Below are 15,270 nucleotides of genomic sequence, written 5' to 3' on the forward strand. Positions count from 1 at the left end.
AAGGGAGTCTGGAAGGGCATCAAGGAATCTTTGGGTTGTCTGAGAATTTATAGCACGACTTTTAATGCTCCTTGGTTGGGGTCTGAGCTGATTATTTGTTGCAATTGTAAACGCAATAAAATGGTGGTCCGATAATCCAGGATTATGAGGAAAAACATTAAGATCCACAACATTTATTCCATGGGACAAAACTAGGTCCAGAGTATGACTGTGGCAGTGAGTAGGTCCAGAGACATGTTGGACAAAACCCACTGAGTCGATGATGGCTCCGAAAGCCTTTTGGAGTGGGTCTGTGGACTTTTCCATGTGAATGTTAAAGTCACCAAAAATGTGAATATTATCTGCTATGACTACAAGATCCGATAGGAATTCAGGGAACTCAGTGAGCAACACTGCATATGGCCCAGGAGGCCTGTAAACAGTAGCTATAAAAAGTGATTGAGTAGGCTGCATAGATTTCATGACTAGAAGCTCAAAAGATGAAAACGTCATTATTATTTTTTTTTGTAAATTGAAATATGCTGTCGTAGATGTTAGCAACACCTCCGCCTTTGCCGGATGCACGGGGGGTATGGTCACTAGTTTAACCAGGGGGTGAGGCCTCATTTAACACAGTAAATTCATCAGGCTTAAGCCATGTTTCAGTCAGGCCAATCACATCAAGATTATGATCAGTGATTAGTTCATTGACTATAACTGCCTTGGAAGTGAGGGATCTAACATTAAGTAACCCAATTTTGAGATGTGAAGTATCACAATCTCTTTCAATAATGGCAGGAATGGAGGAGGTCTTTATACTAGTGAGATTACTAAAGCGAACACCGCCATTTTTAGACACGGTCTCAATGGGGAAAGCTGAGCTGACTACGCTGACTATGCTAATGGCAGACTCCACTAAGCTGGCAGGCTGGCTAACAGCCTGCTGCCTGGCCTGCACCCTATTTCATTGTGGAGTTAGAGCCCTGTCTATGTTCGTAGATACGATGAATGTTGAATGGCTGGTCGCCACTGGTAATAAGAATACTGTAGCTACAGTGAGTATACAAAAAATGAGGAACACCTGCTCCTTCTATGACAGACTGACAAGGTGAATCCAGGTGAAATCTATGATCCCTTATTGAGTTCACTTGTTAAATCCACTTCAATCAGTGTAGATGAAGGGGAGGAGACGGGTTGAAGAATTATTTTTAAGCCTTGAGACAATTGAGACATGGATTGTTTATGTGTGCCATTCAGAGGGTGAATGGGAAAGACAAAAGGTTGAAGTGCCTTTGAACGGGTTATGGTAGTAGGTGCCAGGCAGACCAGTTTGAATGTGTCAAGAACAGCAACACTGCTGGGTTTTTCACGTTCAACAGTTTCCCATGTGTGTCAAGAATGGTCCACCACCCAAAGGACATCCAGCCAACGTGACACTACTGTGTAAAGCATTGGAGTCAACATGGGCCAGCATCATTGTGGAACACTTTCGACACCTTGTAGAGTCCATGCCCTGACGAATTGAGGCTGTTCTCAGGGCAGAAGGGAGTGCAACTCAATTTCAACTCAGATATACATGTAAAAACTGGGGGGAAATGTCTGTTTTGAAAAAACAATCCCGTTAAATGATCACTCTCCATTCTCTAACCCCCTTTCTCTCTCTCCCTCCCTCTGTGTTGTAGGTTGAACAGACTCCAGAGGGTGGTGGTTGGGGAGGCTGGCCTGCTGTGCCACGTGGCCCAGTTAGATGTGCGGGACGCTGGGTTGGAGGAGCTTGACGTCAGGACCCTATCCAGGCTGGAGCTCCTACGCTGTGACAGAAACACACTCACACTCCTTAGAGTCAGCGGCCTAGCACTCAAGGGCCTGCACACAGCACAAAACGGTACACATACACTCACAAACATGGACACTTGTTGTAGTAATTGTCCACATTGCAGAGAATGGAGAGACACTTACGTACATACAGGTTACTGACAACATAAAGTCAACACCAATATAGTGTCTTGATAGGGTGTTGGACCACCACGAGCCAGAACGGCTTTAATAGCCTTGGCATATATTCCGCAAGTGTCTGGAACTCTATTGGAGATATACGACACCATTCTTCCATGAGAAATTCCATCATTTGGTGTTTTGTTGATGTTGGTGGGAACCGCTGTCTCAGCCGCCGCTCCAGAATCTCCCATAAGTGTTCAATTGGGTTGTGATCTGGTGACGGACACACACCCACACCCTTTAAACTCCCTATGCTCCTTTGAGACCCCTCTTCTAAAATCACTGAGATCTCTTCTAGCCATGGTAACCAAAATAATGAGCTACTGGGAATTTTAATACCTGACTCTAAGCATGATGCGATGTTAATTGCTTAATTAACTCAGGAACCACACCTTCTGTGGAAGTACCTGCTTTCAATGTACTTTGTATCCCTCATTTACTCGTGTTTCCTTTTATTTTGGCAGTTCCCTGTATATACTGTATTGACAGGGTGCTGTTTTTTTCCAGAGCTGAGAGTGCTGGAGGTGTTTCCTGTTCCAGAGAGCCTCACTGTTGTGGACGTGTCCAGGTAAGAGCCACACAGTTCACAATCAATGGATGGATACTTGAATGGGTAGAGAATATACAAGTGATTTTGATTGTTTTAACTGACCTATTGGTTGATGGACAGAGAGAAGAGAGAGACTTATAGTGACTGATTGCTGTCTGTGTTGTAGGAACCGTCTGGACTATGTGCCTGTCTGGGTGTGTTGTGTTTGGGGCTGGGAATAGCCAGGGACCTCACAATACGATATTATCACAATACTTAGGTGATGATACGACATGTATTGTCATTCTCATCATTCTATATTTATTGCAATTTGATGTTCCAAACATATTGCTCACTATACACTGAGTGTACAAAACATTAAGAACACCTGCTCTTTCCAAGACATAAACTGACCAGGTGAAAGCTATGATCCCTTATTGATGTTAGTTGTTAAATCCACTGCAATCAGTGTCGATGAAGGGGTGTTTTGTCAAGAACTGCAACGCTCTTGGGTATTTCACGCTCAACAACTTCCTGTGTGTATCAAGAATGGTCCACCACCCGATGGACATCCAGCCAACTTGACACAACTGTGGAAAGCATTGGAGTCAACATGGGCCAACATCCCTGTGGAACACTTTCGACATCTTGTAGAGTCCATGCCCTGACAAATTGATGCTGTTCTAAGAGCAAAAGGGGGGTGCAACATTATCCGGAATGTGTTCTTAATGTTTTGTACACTCAGTGTGTATGTCTGCTGCAGAGAGATAAGAGAGCACGATCAGTCAGGGAAATAAAAGTGCTGAAAAAATGTTGGCTCACTATTTGAAAAGCTGGAGAAGAAGCTATAAGATGAAAGATAAGTTTTGGCGCAGGTACAGCTGACTAGCGCTAGCTAACGCTACCCACAGTAGCAGTGTAACTATAGATCTTCCTTTTTTTTTCAACTTTTTTTTTTTTTTTGACTATTGTGTTGTAGGAACCATCTGGACTGTCTGCCTGACTGGCTATGTTGTGTTGTAGGAACCATCTGGACTGTCTGCCTGACTGGCTATGTTGTGTTGTAGGAACCATCTGGACTGTCTGCCTGACTGGCTATGTTGTGTTGTAGGAACTGTCTGCCTGACTGGCTATGTTGTGTTGTAGGAACTGTCTGCCTGACTGGCTATGTTGTGTTGTAGGAACTGTCTGCCTGACTGGCTATGTTGTGTTGTAGGAACTGTCTGCCTGACTGGCTATGTTGTGTTGTAGGAACTGTCTGCCTGACTGGCTATGTTGTGTTGTAGGAACTGTCTGCCTGACTGGCTATGTTGTGTTGTAGGAACTGTCTGCCTGACTGGCTATGTTGTGTTGTAGGAACTGTCTGCCTGACTGGCTATGTTGTGTTGTAGGAACTGTCTGCCTGACTGGCTATGTTGTGTTGTAGGAACCGTCTGCCTGACTGGCTATGTTGTGTTGTAGGAACCGTCTGCCTGACTGGCTATGTTGTGTTGTAGGAACCGTCTGCCTGACTGGCTATGTTGTGTTGTAGGAACCGTCTGCCTGACTGGCTATGTTGTGTTGTAGGAACCGTCTGCCTGACTGGCTATGTTGTGTTGTAGGAACCGTCTGCCTGACTGGCTATGTTGTGTTGTAGGAACCGTCTGCCTGACTGGCTATGTTGTGTTGTAGGAACCGTCTGCCTGACTGGCTATGTTGTGTTGTAGGAACCGTCTGGTCTGCCTGACTGGCTATGTTGTGTTGTAGGAACCGTCTGCCTGACTGGCTATGTTGTGTTGTAGGAACCGTCTGCCTGACTGGCTATGTTGTGTTGTAGGAACCGTCTGCCTGACTGGCTATGTTGTGTTGTAGGAACCGTCTGCCTGACTGGCTATGTTGTGTTGTAGGAACCGTCTGGACTGTCTGCCTGACTGGGTGTGTTGTTGTGTTGTAGGAACCGTCTGGACTGTCTGCCTGACTGGGTGTGTTGTTGTGTTGTAGGAACCGTCTGGACTGTCTGCCTGACTGGGTGTGTTGTTGTGTTGTAGGAACCGTCTGGACTGTCTGCCTGACTGGGTGTGTTGTTGTGTTGTAGGAACCGTCTGGACTGTCTGCCTGACTGGGTGTGTTGTTGTGTTGTAGGAACCGTCTGGACTGTCTGCCTGACTGGGTGTGTTGTTGTGTTGTAGGAACCGTCTGGACTGTCTGCCTGACTGGGTGTGTTGTTGTGTTGTAGGAACCGTCTGGACTGTCTGCCTGACTGGGTGTGTTGTTGTGTTGTAGGAACCGTCTGGACTGTCTGCCTGACTGGGTGTGTTGTTGTGTTGTAGGAACCGTCTGGACTGTCTGCCTGACTGGGTGTGTGAGAGCACCCGACTAGAGGTCCTGGACATCAGCCACAACAACATCAAAGAGCTACCCATACGGTTAGTATCACAGAGATGTACTGTACACAGTCACACACACACACACACACACACACAGATGTACTGTACACACTCTCTCTGTCTTGTCTTGTTGTGTGTGTGTCTCTCTGACTGTCCTGTGTGTGTGTCTCTCTGACTGTCCTGTGTGTGTGTGTCTCTCTGACTGTCGTGTGTGTGTGTGTGTGTGTGTGTGTGTGTCTCTCTGACTGTCCTGTGTGTGTCTCTCTGACTGTCGTGTGTGTGTGTGTGTCTCTCTGACTGTCCTGTGTGTCTCTCTGACTGTCCTGTGTGTCTCTCTGACTGTCCTGTGTGTGTGTCTCTCTGACTGTCTTGTGTGTGTGTGTGTCTCTCTGACTGTCGTGTGTGTGTGTGTGTCTCTCTCTGACTGTCTTGTGTGTGTGTGTGTGTGTGTGTGTGTCTCTCTGACTGTCTTGTGTGTGTGTGTGTGTGTGTGTCTCTCTGACTGTCTTGTTGTGTGTCTCTCTGACTGTCGTGTGTGTGGCTCTCTGACTGTCTTGTGTGTGTGTGTGTGTGTGTCTCTCTGACTGTCGTGTGTGTGTGTGTGTGTGTGTGTGTCTCTGACTGTCTTGTGTGTGTGTCTCTGACTGTCTTGTCGTGTGTCTCCTGTAGGTTATTCTGCAGTGCTAGTCTTCGTAAAGTGCTGGTGGGGTGTAACGGTCTGCGTAGACTACCTGAGCGGCTGGAGAAATCTCAGCTAGAGGTTCTAGATGTACAACACAACCTGCTAACTGAGCTACCACACAACCTCTTCATTAAGGCCCAGAGGTAGGCTACACACACACACAGATACTGAGACAGCCACACACACACACACACACACACACACACACACAGATACTGGGACACACACACACAGATGCTGGGACAGACGCACGCACACACACACAGATAGTGGGACACACACACAGATAGTGGGACACACACACACATACTGGGACACACACACACAGATACTGGGACACACACACACACACAGATACTGGGACACACACACACAGATACTGGGACACACACACACACAGATACTGGGACACACACACACACAGATACTGGGACACACACACACACACAGATGCTGGGACATACACACACACGCACAGATGCTGGGACATACACACACACGCACAGATGCTGGGACACACACACACACAGATGCTGGGACACACACACACACAGATACTGGGACACACACACCGATACTTGGACACACACACAGATGCTGGGACAGACACACACACACAGATACTGGGACACACACAGATGCTGGGACATACACACACACGCACAGATGCTGGGACGCACACACACACACACACAGATGCTGGGACACACACACACACAGATACTGGGACACACACACCGATACTTGGACACACACACAGATGCTGGGACAGACACACACACAGATACTGGGACACACACAGATACTGGGACACACACACACACACAGATGCTGGGACACACACACACAGATACTGGGACACACACACCAATACTTGGACACACACACAGATGCTGGGACAGACACACACAGATACTGGGACACACACAGATACTGGGACACACACAGATACTGGGACACACACACACACACAGATACTGGGACACACACACACACAGATACTGGGACACACACACACACAGATACTGGGACACACACACACACACACACACAGATACTGGGACACACACACACACCGATACTGGGACACACACACACACCGATACTGGGACACACACACACACAGATGCTGGGGGACACACACAGATACTGGGGGGGGACACACACACCGATACTGGGACACACACACACCGATACTGGGACACACACACACCGATACTGGGACACACACACACCGATACTGGGACACACACACACCGATACTGGGGGACACACACACACACCGATACTGGGACACACACACACACACACCGATACTGGGACACACACACACACACACCGATACTGGGACACACACACACACACCGATACTGGGGGACACACACACACACACCGATACTGGGGGACACACACACACACCGATACTGGGGGACACACACACACACACACCGATACTGGGGGACACACACACACACACACCGATACTGGGGGACACACACACACACACCGATACTGGGGGACACACACCGATACTGGGGGACACACACACACACACACCGATACTGGGGATACACACACACACCGATACTGGGGGATACACACACACACAGATACACCGATACTGGGGGACACACACACACAGATACTGGGACACACACACACACACACACAGATACTGGGACACACACACACACACACAGATACTGGGACACACACACACACAGATACTGGGACACACACAGATACTGGGACAGACACACACAGATACTGGGGGACACACACACACACACACCCCCCAATACTGGGGGACACACACCCACAGACACTGGGACAGGCGCACCCACAGATACTGGGAAACACCCACAGATACTGGGACACACACACAGATACTGGGACAGACATAAACACATTCTCAGACAGACACACATTCAGACACACAGATACTGGGACAGACTCACACATAGATACTGGGACGAACAGACAGACAGGGTCTAGGGTTTCTGGAATGATGGTGTTGTAAGCAATGACCAGCCTTTCAAAACACTTCATGGCGTGTGTGCTGCATGGCGGTAGTCATTTACGCAGGTTACCTTGGCGTTCTTGGGCACAGGGACTAAGGTGGTCTGCTTGAAACATGTAGGTATTACAGACTCGGTCAGGGAGAGGTTAAAAATATCAGTGAAAACACTTGCTAGTTGGTCAGCACATGCTCTGAGTTCGCGTCCTGGTAGTCCGTCTGGCCCTGCAGCCTTGTGAATTGGTTACGGAGAGCATGATCACAGTCGTCCGGAACATCTGGTGCTCTCATGTATGGTTCAGTGTTGCCTTCCTCGAAGCAAGCATAGAAGGCATTTAGCTCGTCACTGGGCAGCTCACAGCTTGGCTTCCCTTTGTAATCCAAAATAGTTTTCAAGCCCTGCCACACCCGACAAGCGCCAGAGCTGGTGTAGTTGGATTCAGTCTTAGTGCTATATCGACATTTTGCCTGTTTTGCTGATTCGTCAGAGGGCATAGCGGGATTTCTTATGAATATGTCCCGCTCCTTGAAAGTGGCAGCTCTAGCTCAGTGTGGATGTTGCCTGTAATCCATGGATTCCAACGACATCGTTGATGCACTTATTAATGAAATCTGTGACTGATGTGGTATACTCCTCACTGTCATCGTATGAATCCCAGAACATATTCCAGTATGTGCTAGCACAACAGTCCTGTAGTTTAAGTCCGCGTCATCTGACCACTTCTGTATTGAACGAGTCACTGGTACTTCCTGCTTGAGTGTTTGCTTGTAAACAGGAATTAGGAGGAAATAATTATGGTCAGATTTGCCAAATGGAGGGTGAGGGTGTGCTTTGTTACGCGTTTCTGTGTGAGGAGTAAAGTTGGTCTAGAGGTTTTTATTTATTTTTATAAAAAATGTCTCTAGTTGCACATGTGACAATCTGGTAGCCAACTGTATATTATCCATGTCCTGATGAAACATAACATTAAACATAACGAACAGAGCTCATCCAGTTTATTCTCCAGTGGTTGCACATTCACCAGTAGGACACACACACACACAGATACTGGGACACACACACCTTCCCTGTCTACTTCTTTAGCTACTTTCTAATGTTGTTGGTTGGTTTTCCTCACAGCTTGCGCTACCTGAACGCATCAGCCAATAAGCTGGAGTGCCTCCCTCCGGCCAGCCTATCAGAGGAGAGCTTCAGCAGCCTGCAGGAGCTGTATCTGACCAATAACAGCTTGACGGACAAGAGTGTCCCTCTGCTGACTGGTCACGCCCACCTCAGGGTGCTGCACCTGGCCTACAACCAGCTACAGACCTTCCCAGCCAGGTCTCTCTCACACACACACACACACACTGGGACAGACGCACGAGCATGTGAGCATGTCGCGCACATACATACATACATACATACATGCATGCATGCATACATACACACACACTCTCTTTTACTGTCTTCTTACTTGTCATGCACATACGTTTGAAAACCCTTATTTTTCTCACCCCCACTCTCTCTCTGTCTCTCTCTTTCTCTCTGGGAGGGGGGGCTGGTTTTAACTTTGTAGGCACTGCTGTGTAGTGACATTTTACTTAATGGCACTTGAGTTTGCTATGTATTTACAGTAGTTAGATGGTGCCAATAAAGGTTTTCTAAACATCCTAATCCCTCTCTCACTGCCACTGCAGTAAGATGGCTCGGTTGGAGCAGCTGGAGGAACTGGACCTCAGTGGGAACAGACTGAGAGCGGTGCCCACCACCATCCTGAGCTGCAGGCACATGCACACACTCTCTGCCCACTCCAACAACATCACTGTCTTCCCTGAGGTCCTCCAGCTTCAAGACATGAAGGTAGGACAGACACAACACACACTCTCTGCCCACTCCAACAACATCACTGTCTTCCCTGAGGTCCTCCAGCTTCAAGACATGAAGGTAGGACAGTCACAACACACACTCTTTGCCCACTCCAACAACATCACTGTCTTCCCTGAGGTCCTCCAGCTTCAAGACATGAAGGTAGGACAGACACAACACACACTCTCTGCCCACTCCAACAACATCACTGTCTTCCCTGAGGTCCTCCAGCTTCAAGACATGAAGGTAGGACAGACACAACACACACTCTCTGCCCACTCCAACAACATCACTGTCTTCCCTGAGGTCCTCCAGCTTCTAGACATGAAGGTAGGACAGACACAACACACACTCTCTGCCCACTCCAACAACATCACTGTCTTCCCTGAGGTCCTCCAGCTTCTAGACATGAAGGTAGGATAGCCACAACACACACTCTCTGCCCACTCCAACAACATCACTGTCTTCCCTGAGGTCCTCCAGCTTCTAGACATGAAGGTAGGATAGCCACAACACACACTCTCTGCCCACTCCAACAACATCACTGTCTTCCCTGAGGTCCTCCAGCTTCTAGACATGAAGGTAGGATAGCCACAACACACTCTCTGCCCACTCCAACAACATCACTGTCTTCCCTGAGGTCCTCCAGCTTCTAGACATGAAGGTAGGATAGCCACAACACACACTCTCTCCTGATACTCTGACTTCATGGTTGAGGTTGACATGGTCCTGTCACATTAACCAGGGAAAAGTATGGAGGCCAGGGTATATCAGGCCCTTCTCTGGATTCGTCCCAAATGACAACCTATTCCCAATATAGTGCCTTTTGACAAGGGTCTATGTCCCTCAAACTCAACTCTAGACCTTGAAGCCAGTTACTCTCCTTTTTGCATTGTTCCCCTCCAAACAGGGACTGATTTAGACCTGGGACACCAGGTGGGTGGAATTAATTATCAGTTGGAACAGAAAACCGGCCAGTTCCGGACTTTGAATAACCATGGTCTGCCATTTGGGACACAACCTCTGTAATCTCATAAATTAATCCCCTAATGAGATTGCTGTGAAAACACACACTATTAATAACCCTGACATCTGATCTTGGCCAGCGTGTCTTTGACCTCTTGGTCTTACTCTCTCTCTCCCTCCTGCAGTGTGTGGATCTGAGCTGTAATGAGTTGTGTGAGGTAGTCCTCCCAGAGTCTCTGCCTGCTAAACTACAGGAGCTAGACCTGACAGGCAACCCCCGCCTCAACCTGGACCACCGGAGCCTCGAGCTGCTCAAGTAACAACACACAGAGTCAAATGCACACACACCATAATGCATGTGCACACCAACCTAGTATCGGAGCATTTTGGATTGTTCTGTATGTAAATCAGGGACACTCCATTTAGTATATGTTACATTGTGTATGGTATGTATTCATTTGTGGATGTTCACCACCCATTTCGAATGATATGTTACGAATTACGATTCTTATTGTATGTTTCAAATTTGCAAAACGTATGATATTTTACAAATTATAGCTAAGTGGCTAACGTTAGCTATCTCACTGTTAGCTAAGCTAGGGGTTAGGGTTAAGTATAGGAGTTAGGTTTAAGGGTTAAAGGAAGGGTTAGGGGAAGGATTAGCTAACATGCTAAGTAGTTGTAAAGCAGTTAAAAATAGTGGTAAGTGGTCTAAGGCACTGCATCGCAGTGCATGAGGCATCACTACAGACCTGGGTTCAATCCCAGGCGGTGTCACAGCTGGCCGTGACCGGGAGTCCCATAGGGCGGCGCACAATTGGCCCAGCATCGTCTGGGTTAGGGGAGGGTTTGGCCGGGGAGGCTTTACTTGGCTTATCGCACTCTAGCGACTCCTTGTGGTGGGCTAGGCACCTGCAGGTTGACTTTGGTTGTCAGTTGAAATGTTTCCTCTGACACATTGGTGCGGCTGGTTTCCGGGATAAGTGGGCGGGTGTTAAGAAGCGCGGTTTGGCGGGTCATGTTTCAGAGGATGACATGACTTTCACCTCTCTCGACCCCGTTGGGGAGTTGCAGTGATGAGACAAGATCGCAATTGGATATCACGAAATTGGGGTAAAATAAAAAAAACATTAAGTATGCTCCAGTTGTCTGTGATGAGATTCCAACTCGCAACCTTTGGGTTGCTAGACATTCGTGTTATACGCCCGATGTATTTTTAAACTCACTGATGTATTTCTTCTCTCTCTCCCTCCTACAGTAACATTAGGTGTTTCCGTGTGGACCCATCTCCCTCCTCTTTGTGTGGCAGTGAGGGGCCCGGGGAGCCTGCAGTCTGGAGCCACGGATACACAGAGGCCTCTGGGGTCAACAACAAGTCAGTACATTCTCTGTATCTCCCTTTCTCTCTCTCGCTCAGAAATGAACAGTAAACATGACACTATCTCTCTCTCTCGTCATCCATCACTCCTCTGTTGGTCTATCTCTGGATAGCCTCTCTATTCGGAATAGCAGCACAGAGTGTGTATGTGTGTTTTTCCTAACGTGTTTGTGTTTGTCTCAGGCTGTGTGTAGCAGCCCTGGCGTTGGATAGTTTCTGTGGAAGCAGGGAGGCTCTGTACGGGGTGTTTGACGGAGACCGGAACGTTGAGGTGCCCTACCTGCTGCAATGCACCATGGGAGACGTGCTGGCCGAGGAACTGCACAAGAGCAAGAACCAAGAGGACTATATGACCAACACCTTCCTCACCATGCAGAGGTACACACATGGTCTCTCTCCCAGATGCACACACACACACAGTTTCTTTCTCAAACACATGCGCACACACAAGAACTCCTGTTCATCTCAAGAACTCCTGTTCATGTTGTTGTTGTTATAACAGGAAGTTGGGCACGGCAGGACAGAGGCTGGGAGGGTCCGCGGCCCTCTGCCACATCCGTCATGGCCTAGTTGCCCCAAGCGACCGTGGCGGCGGGGGCTGTTTCACGGTGACAGCGGCTAACGTGGGAAGGTGTCAAGCAGTTCTGTGTCGTGATGGCAAGGCCCTCCCTCTCTCCACCACACACACCGTCAGACAGCAGTCAGAGTACCAAAGAGCACGCCAGCACCATGCTATCATCACTGAGGTACACACACTGTACTGTTTGTATGTCTTTGTCTGTCTGTGAGTCTGTTGAGGTCCTAACCCCCCCCTCCCTCCCCTCCCCTCAGGACAACAAGGTGAATGGAGTGACGGACTCCACCAGGATCATGGGCTACTCCTTCCTGTGTCCCGCCGTGACCCCACGACCCCACGTCTCCACGGTAACCCTCACCCCGCAGGATGAGTTCTTCATCCTGGCCAGCCGGGGTTTGTGGGATACCATGTCCACCTGCGAGGCAGTGGAGGCAGTGCGTAATGTCCCAGACTCCCTAGCAGCAGCCAAGAAGCTGTGTACGCTGGCGCAGGGCTACGGCTGTCCTGACAGTCTGTGTGCTGTGGTGGTGCAGCTGAGTATCACTGAAGACTGCTGCTGCTGTGAACCCCCACCACCCCCACCCAGCCCCGGCCTGGAAACACAACACACACCCACCGCTGGTAACACACACCACCACCCCGGATACGGCTCAGCGGATGGAACTCTACCATTACCGCCTCCGGCGATGGGGACAGGAAGTGAGGTCAGCAGTGAGGTCAGCACGTCGGAGATGAGCAGTGAGGTGGGGTCGACGGCGTCGTCGGACGAGCCAGCCAATCAGACGGAGAAGGGCGTGGCCCTGGGGGGTCGCGGGGGGGTGCTGGGGCGGGGAGCGGGTGTGTATGGAGGTGGAAGAGCATCGTTCCAGAGGCAGTACTCTGGGGCTCTGTCTGACAATGGGCTGGACAGTGAGGATGAGGAGCCTATAGCTGGGGTGTTCTCTAATGGGAGCAGAGTGGAGGTGGAGGCTGACATACACTGTCTGAGAGCACGGGCCAGCTCTATACCAATACCACACACACACCCTGACCCGCACACACACCCTGACCCGCACACACACCCCAACCCTGATCCTCACACACACCCTAACACCTCTGTCACACAGCAGCCTGAGCCTTTACCTCCACCTGCCTGCCAGTCAGCCCCCACCCCACCCTCGTCCCCCCCTCAGCTGTTTCCTGACCATCATCCCGGCCCTGACACTAGCCCTGACCCTGTAGGAGAAGAGGAGCTGAGGGCTGTAGAGACAGACACTGTAACACCCAAACACACTGTTCAGGGACAGGAGGTGGGGCCTGGAGAGACTGGAACAGCGTTGTGTGTGATTGGTGGAGAGGCGCAGTTAGGTGCGGGCTCAGGCTCTAGCTCGGCCAGTAGGACTCTGGGTGGGACTCTAGGGCGTAAGGGGCGGGGTAACGGCTCGGTGGCGTGTCAGGGGCGGAGCCAGGATGTGATAGAGGAGGTGGGCGATGCTCCCGTCAGGAAGCAAGGAGGTTACTTCAACGCTCCGGCTCAGCCGGACCCTGACGACAAGCTCGTCATTCCTCCCGAGCTGGAGGAGGAGATCCGGGAGATCATGAAACAACAGGAGCAGAGTCAGACACACCCCCAGGGCCACCAGACACACCCCCAGTCACCGCCTGCAGCAGAATACTACGTCACGCCCTTCTAGCTCACCAGACCGTTCTGTTACAACCCCTTCACAGCACATTAGACCGCGCCTGTGAAGAATCCCTGCTACGGCTATTATAGAATGTCTGGAGAGGAGTTCACGTATGGGTGTGTCCCAAATGACACGCTGGTCAATATCCCAATGAATGGGATCAGAGATTGAGGAGTTACGGGGGAAACATGCACCTTCCCGAAACACACCGACCCTCCTGAAAACTGTCCTGAAGATGCCTCATACCTGCTAATGGCCAGCAATACTTGTTTTATTCTGTTATCATTTTATATTCCTAACTATATGACCCCAGGAAATACAATGCATTTTTATAAACACAGGCATTATTTACTTGCTTCACAAGTTCAAGTTAATATAATTAATTCATTTTTTATATTTTGTGATGAATTGATTAAGCACTTTTTTTTTATGCAGAGACTTTTATTTGAACTAATTATAAAGCTGAATGATACATTCTGCTAGACTCACTGAACTATTATAAAGCTGAATGATACATTCTGCTAGACTGACTGAACTATTATAAAGCTGAATGATACATTCTGCTAGAATGACTGACTGAACTATTATTGCTAGAGAGCTGTTTTCTTTCTGCCAGCCAGCAAGGCAGCCTGACTGGCTCCCTCCCTAATGGCACCCTGTTCCCTATTACAGAGCCCTGGTCAAAAGTAGTTCACTATATAGGGAATTGGTTGCTATTTGGGACACAGGCTGTGTATGGTTGTTTGTAGGCCTCTAAAGTAGACTGATGCCAAGAGACAAACTAAATCCTAGGAGTTGCATACTCTTAAGTGACCTAATAATTGACGTGTATTAATCTTCTCTAAGAGAAAATACTTTTTTTATTTCAGAAGATTGTTGACAGACAGATGTCTGAGGAAAGGAGGAAGGGAGAGATGGATGGGGGTTATAGGTAGAAGTGTAAGGACTGGGGAGAACACTGGAAAGGGGGGGTACTGGTATTATGCAGCTCAATGAATGTGTGGGGCCTATGTGATCTAATGAACTCACTTCAACAAAGGCATTGTTGTATCTAAGCTAATCACACAGGAAAGCTACTTTTTCTATAATAAATCTAAATTTTCAAATAATCATAAGGTTGTTAGCTTGTTTTGGGAGAGGTGGGAAGGGGCTAGCCTCGTACGAACCATAGGAAGAGGCAGCAGTGATGGTGTGTGTGAAAAGAAGACTGCAGTGCAATCACTGTAAAGTGACTTTGGGTGTCTTGAAAAAGAGCTTAAACTAAAATG

At 48.8% G+C, this 15,270-nt stretch overlaps 1 protein-coding gene across 2 annotated transcripts in view; it reads left to right on the plus strand.

The window, feature by feature from the left end:
• Positions 1 to 15,114, plus strand: part of LOC115158657 (PH domain leucine-rich repeat protein phosphatase 1) — a 62,122-nt gene extending 47,008 nt beyond the window's left edge. Inside the window, exons 7-17 of one of the 2 annotated variants that reach the window (XM_029707846.1) lie at positions 1,662 to 1,864; positions 2,485 to 2,545; positions 4,816 to 4,911; positions 5,542 to 5,697; positions 8,692 to 8,892; positions 9,249 to 9,663; positions 10,569 to 10,699; positions 11,642 to 11,758; positions 11,945 to 12,139; positions 12,264 to 12,507; positions 12,593 to 15,114. In XM_029707846.1, the coding sequence (XP_029563706.1) occupies positions 1,662 to 1,864; positions 2,485 to 2,545; positions 4,816 to 4,911; positions 5,542 to 5,697; positions 8,692 to 8,892; positions 9,249 to 9,663; positions 10,569 to 10,699; positions 11,642 to 11,758; positions 11,945 to 12,139; positions 12,264 to 12,507; positions 12,593 to 14,011 (3,238 nt within the window). In that variant the 3' untranslated portion in view covers positions 14,012 to 15,114. The remainder of the gene's footprint in view (positions 1 to 1,661; positions 1,865 to 2,484; positions 2,546 to 4,815; positions 4,912 to 5,541; positions 5,698 to 8,691; positions 8,893 to 9,248; positions 9,664 to 10,568; positions 10,700 to 11,641; positions 11,759 to 11,944; positions 12,140 to 12,263; positions 12,508 to 12,592) is intronic. The other variant, XM_029707847.1, reaches the window with a different exon arrangement.
• Positions 15,115 to 15,270: the final 156 nt, after the last annotated feature.

The sequence above is a fragment of the Salmo trutta genome, chromosome 22, assembly GCF_901001165.1.
Source record: "Salmo trutta chromosome 22, fSalTru1.1, whole genome shotgun sequence".
NCBI classification, from domain to species: domain Eukaryota; kingdom Metazoa; phylum Chordata; class Actinopteri; order Salmoniformes; family Salmonidae; genus Salmo; species Salmo trutta.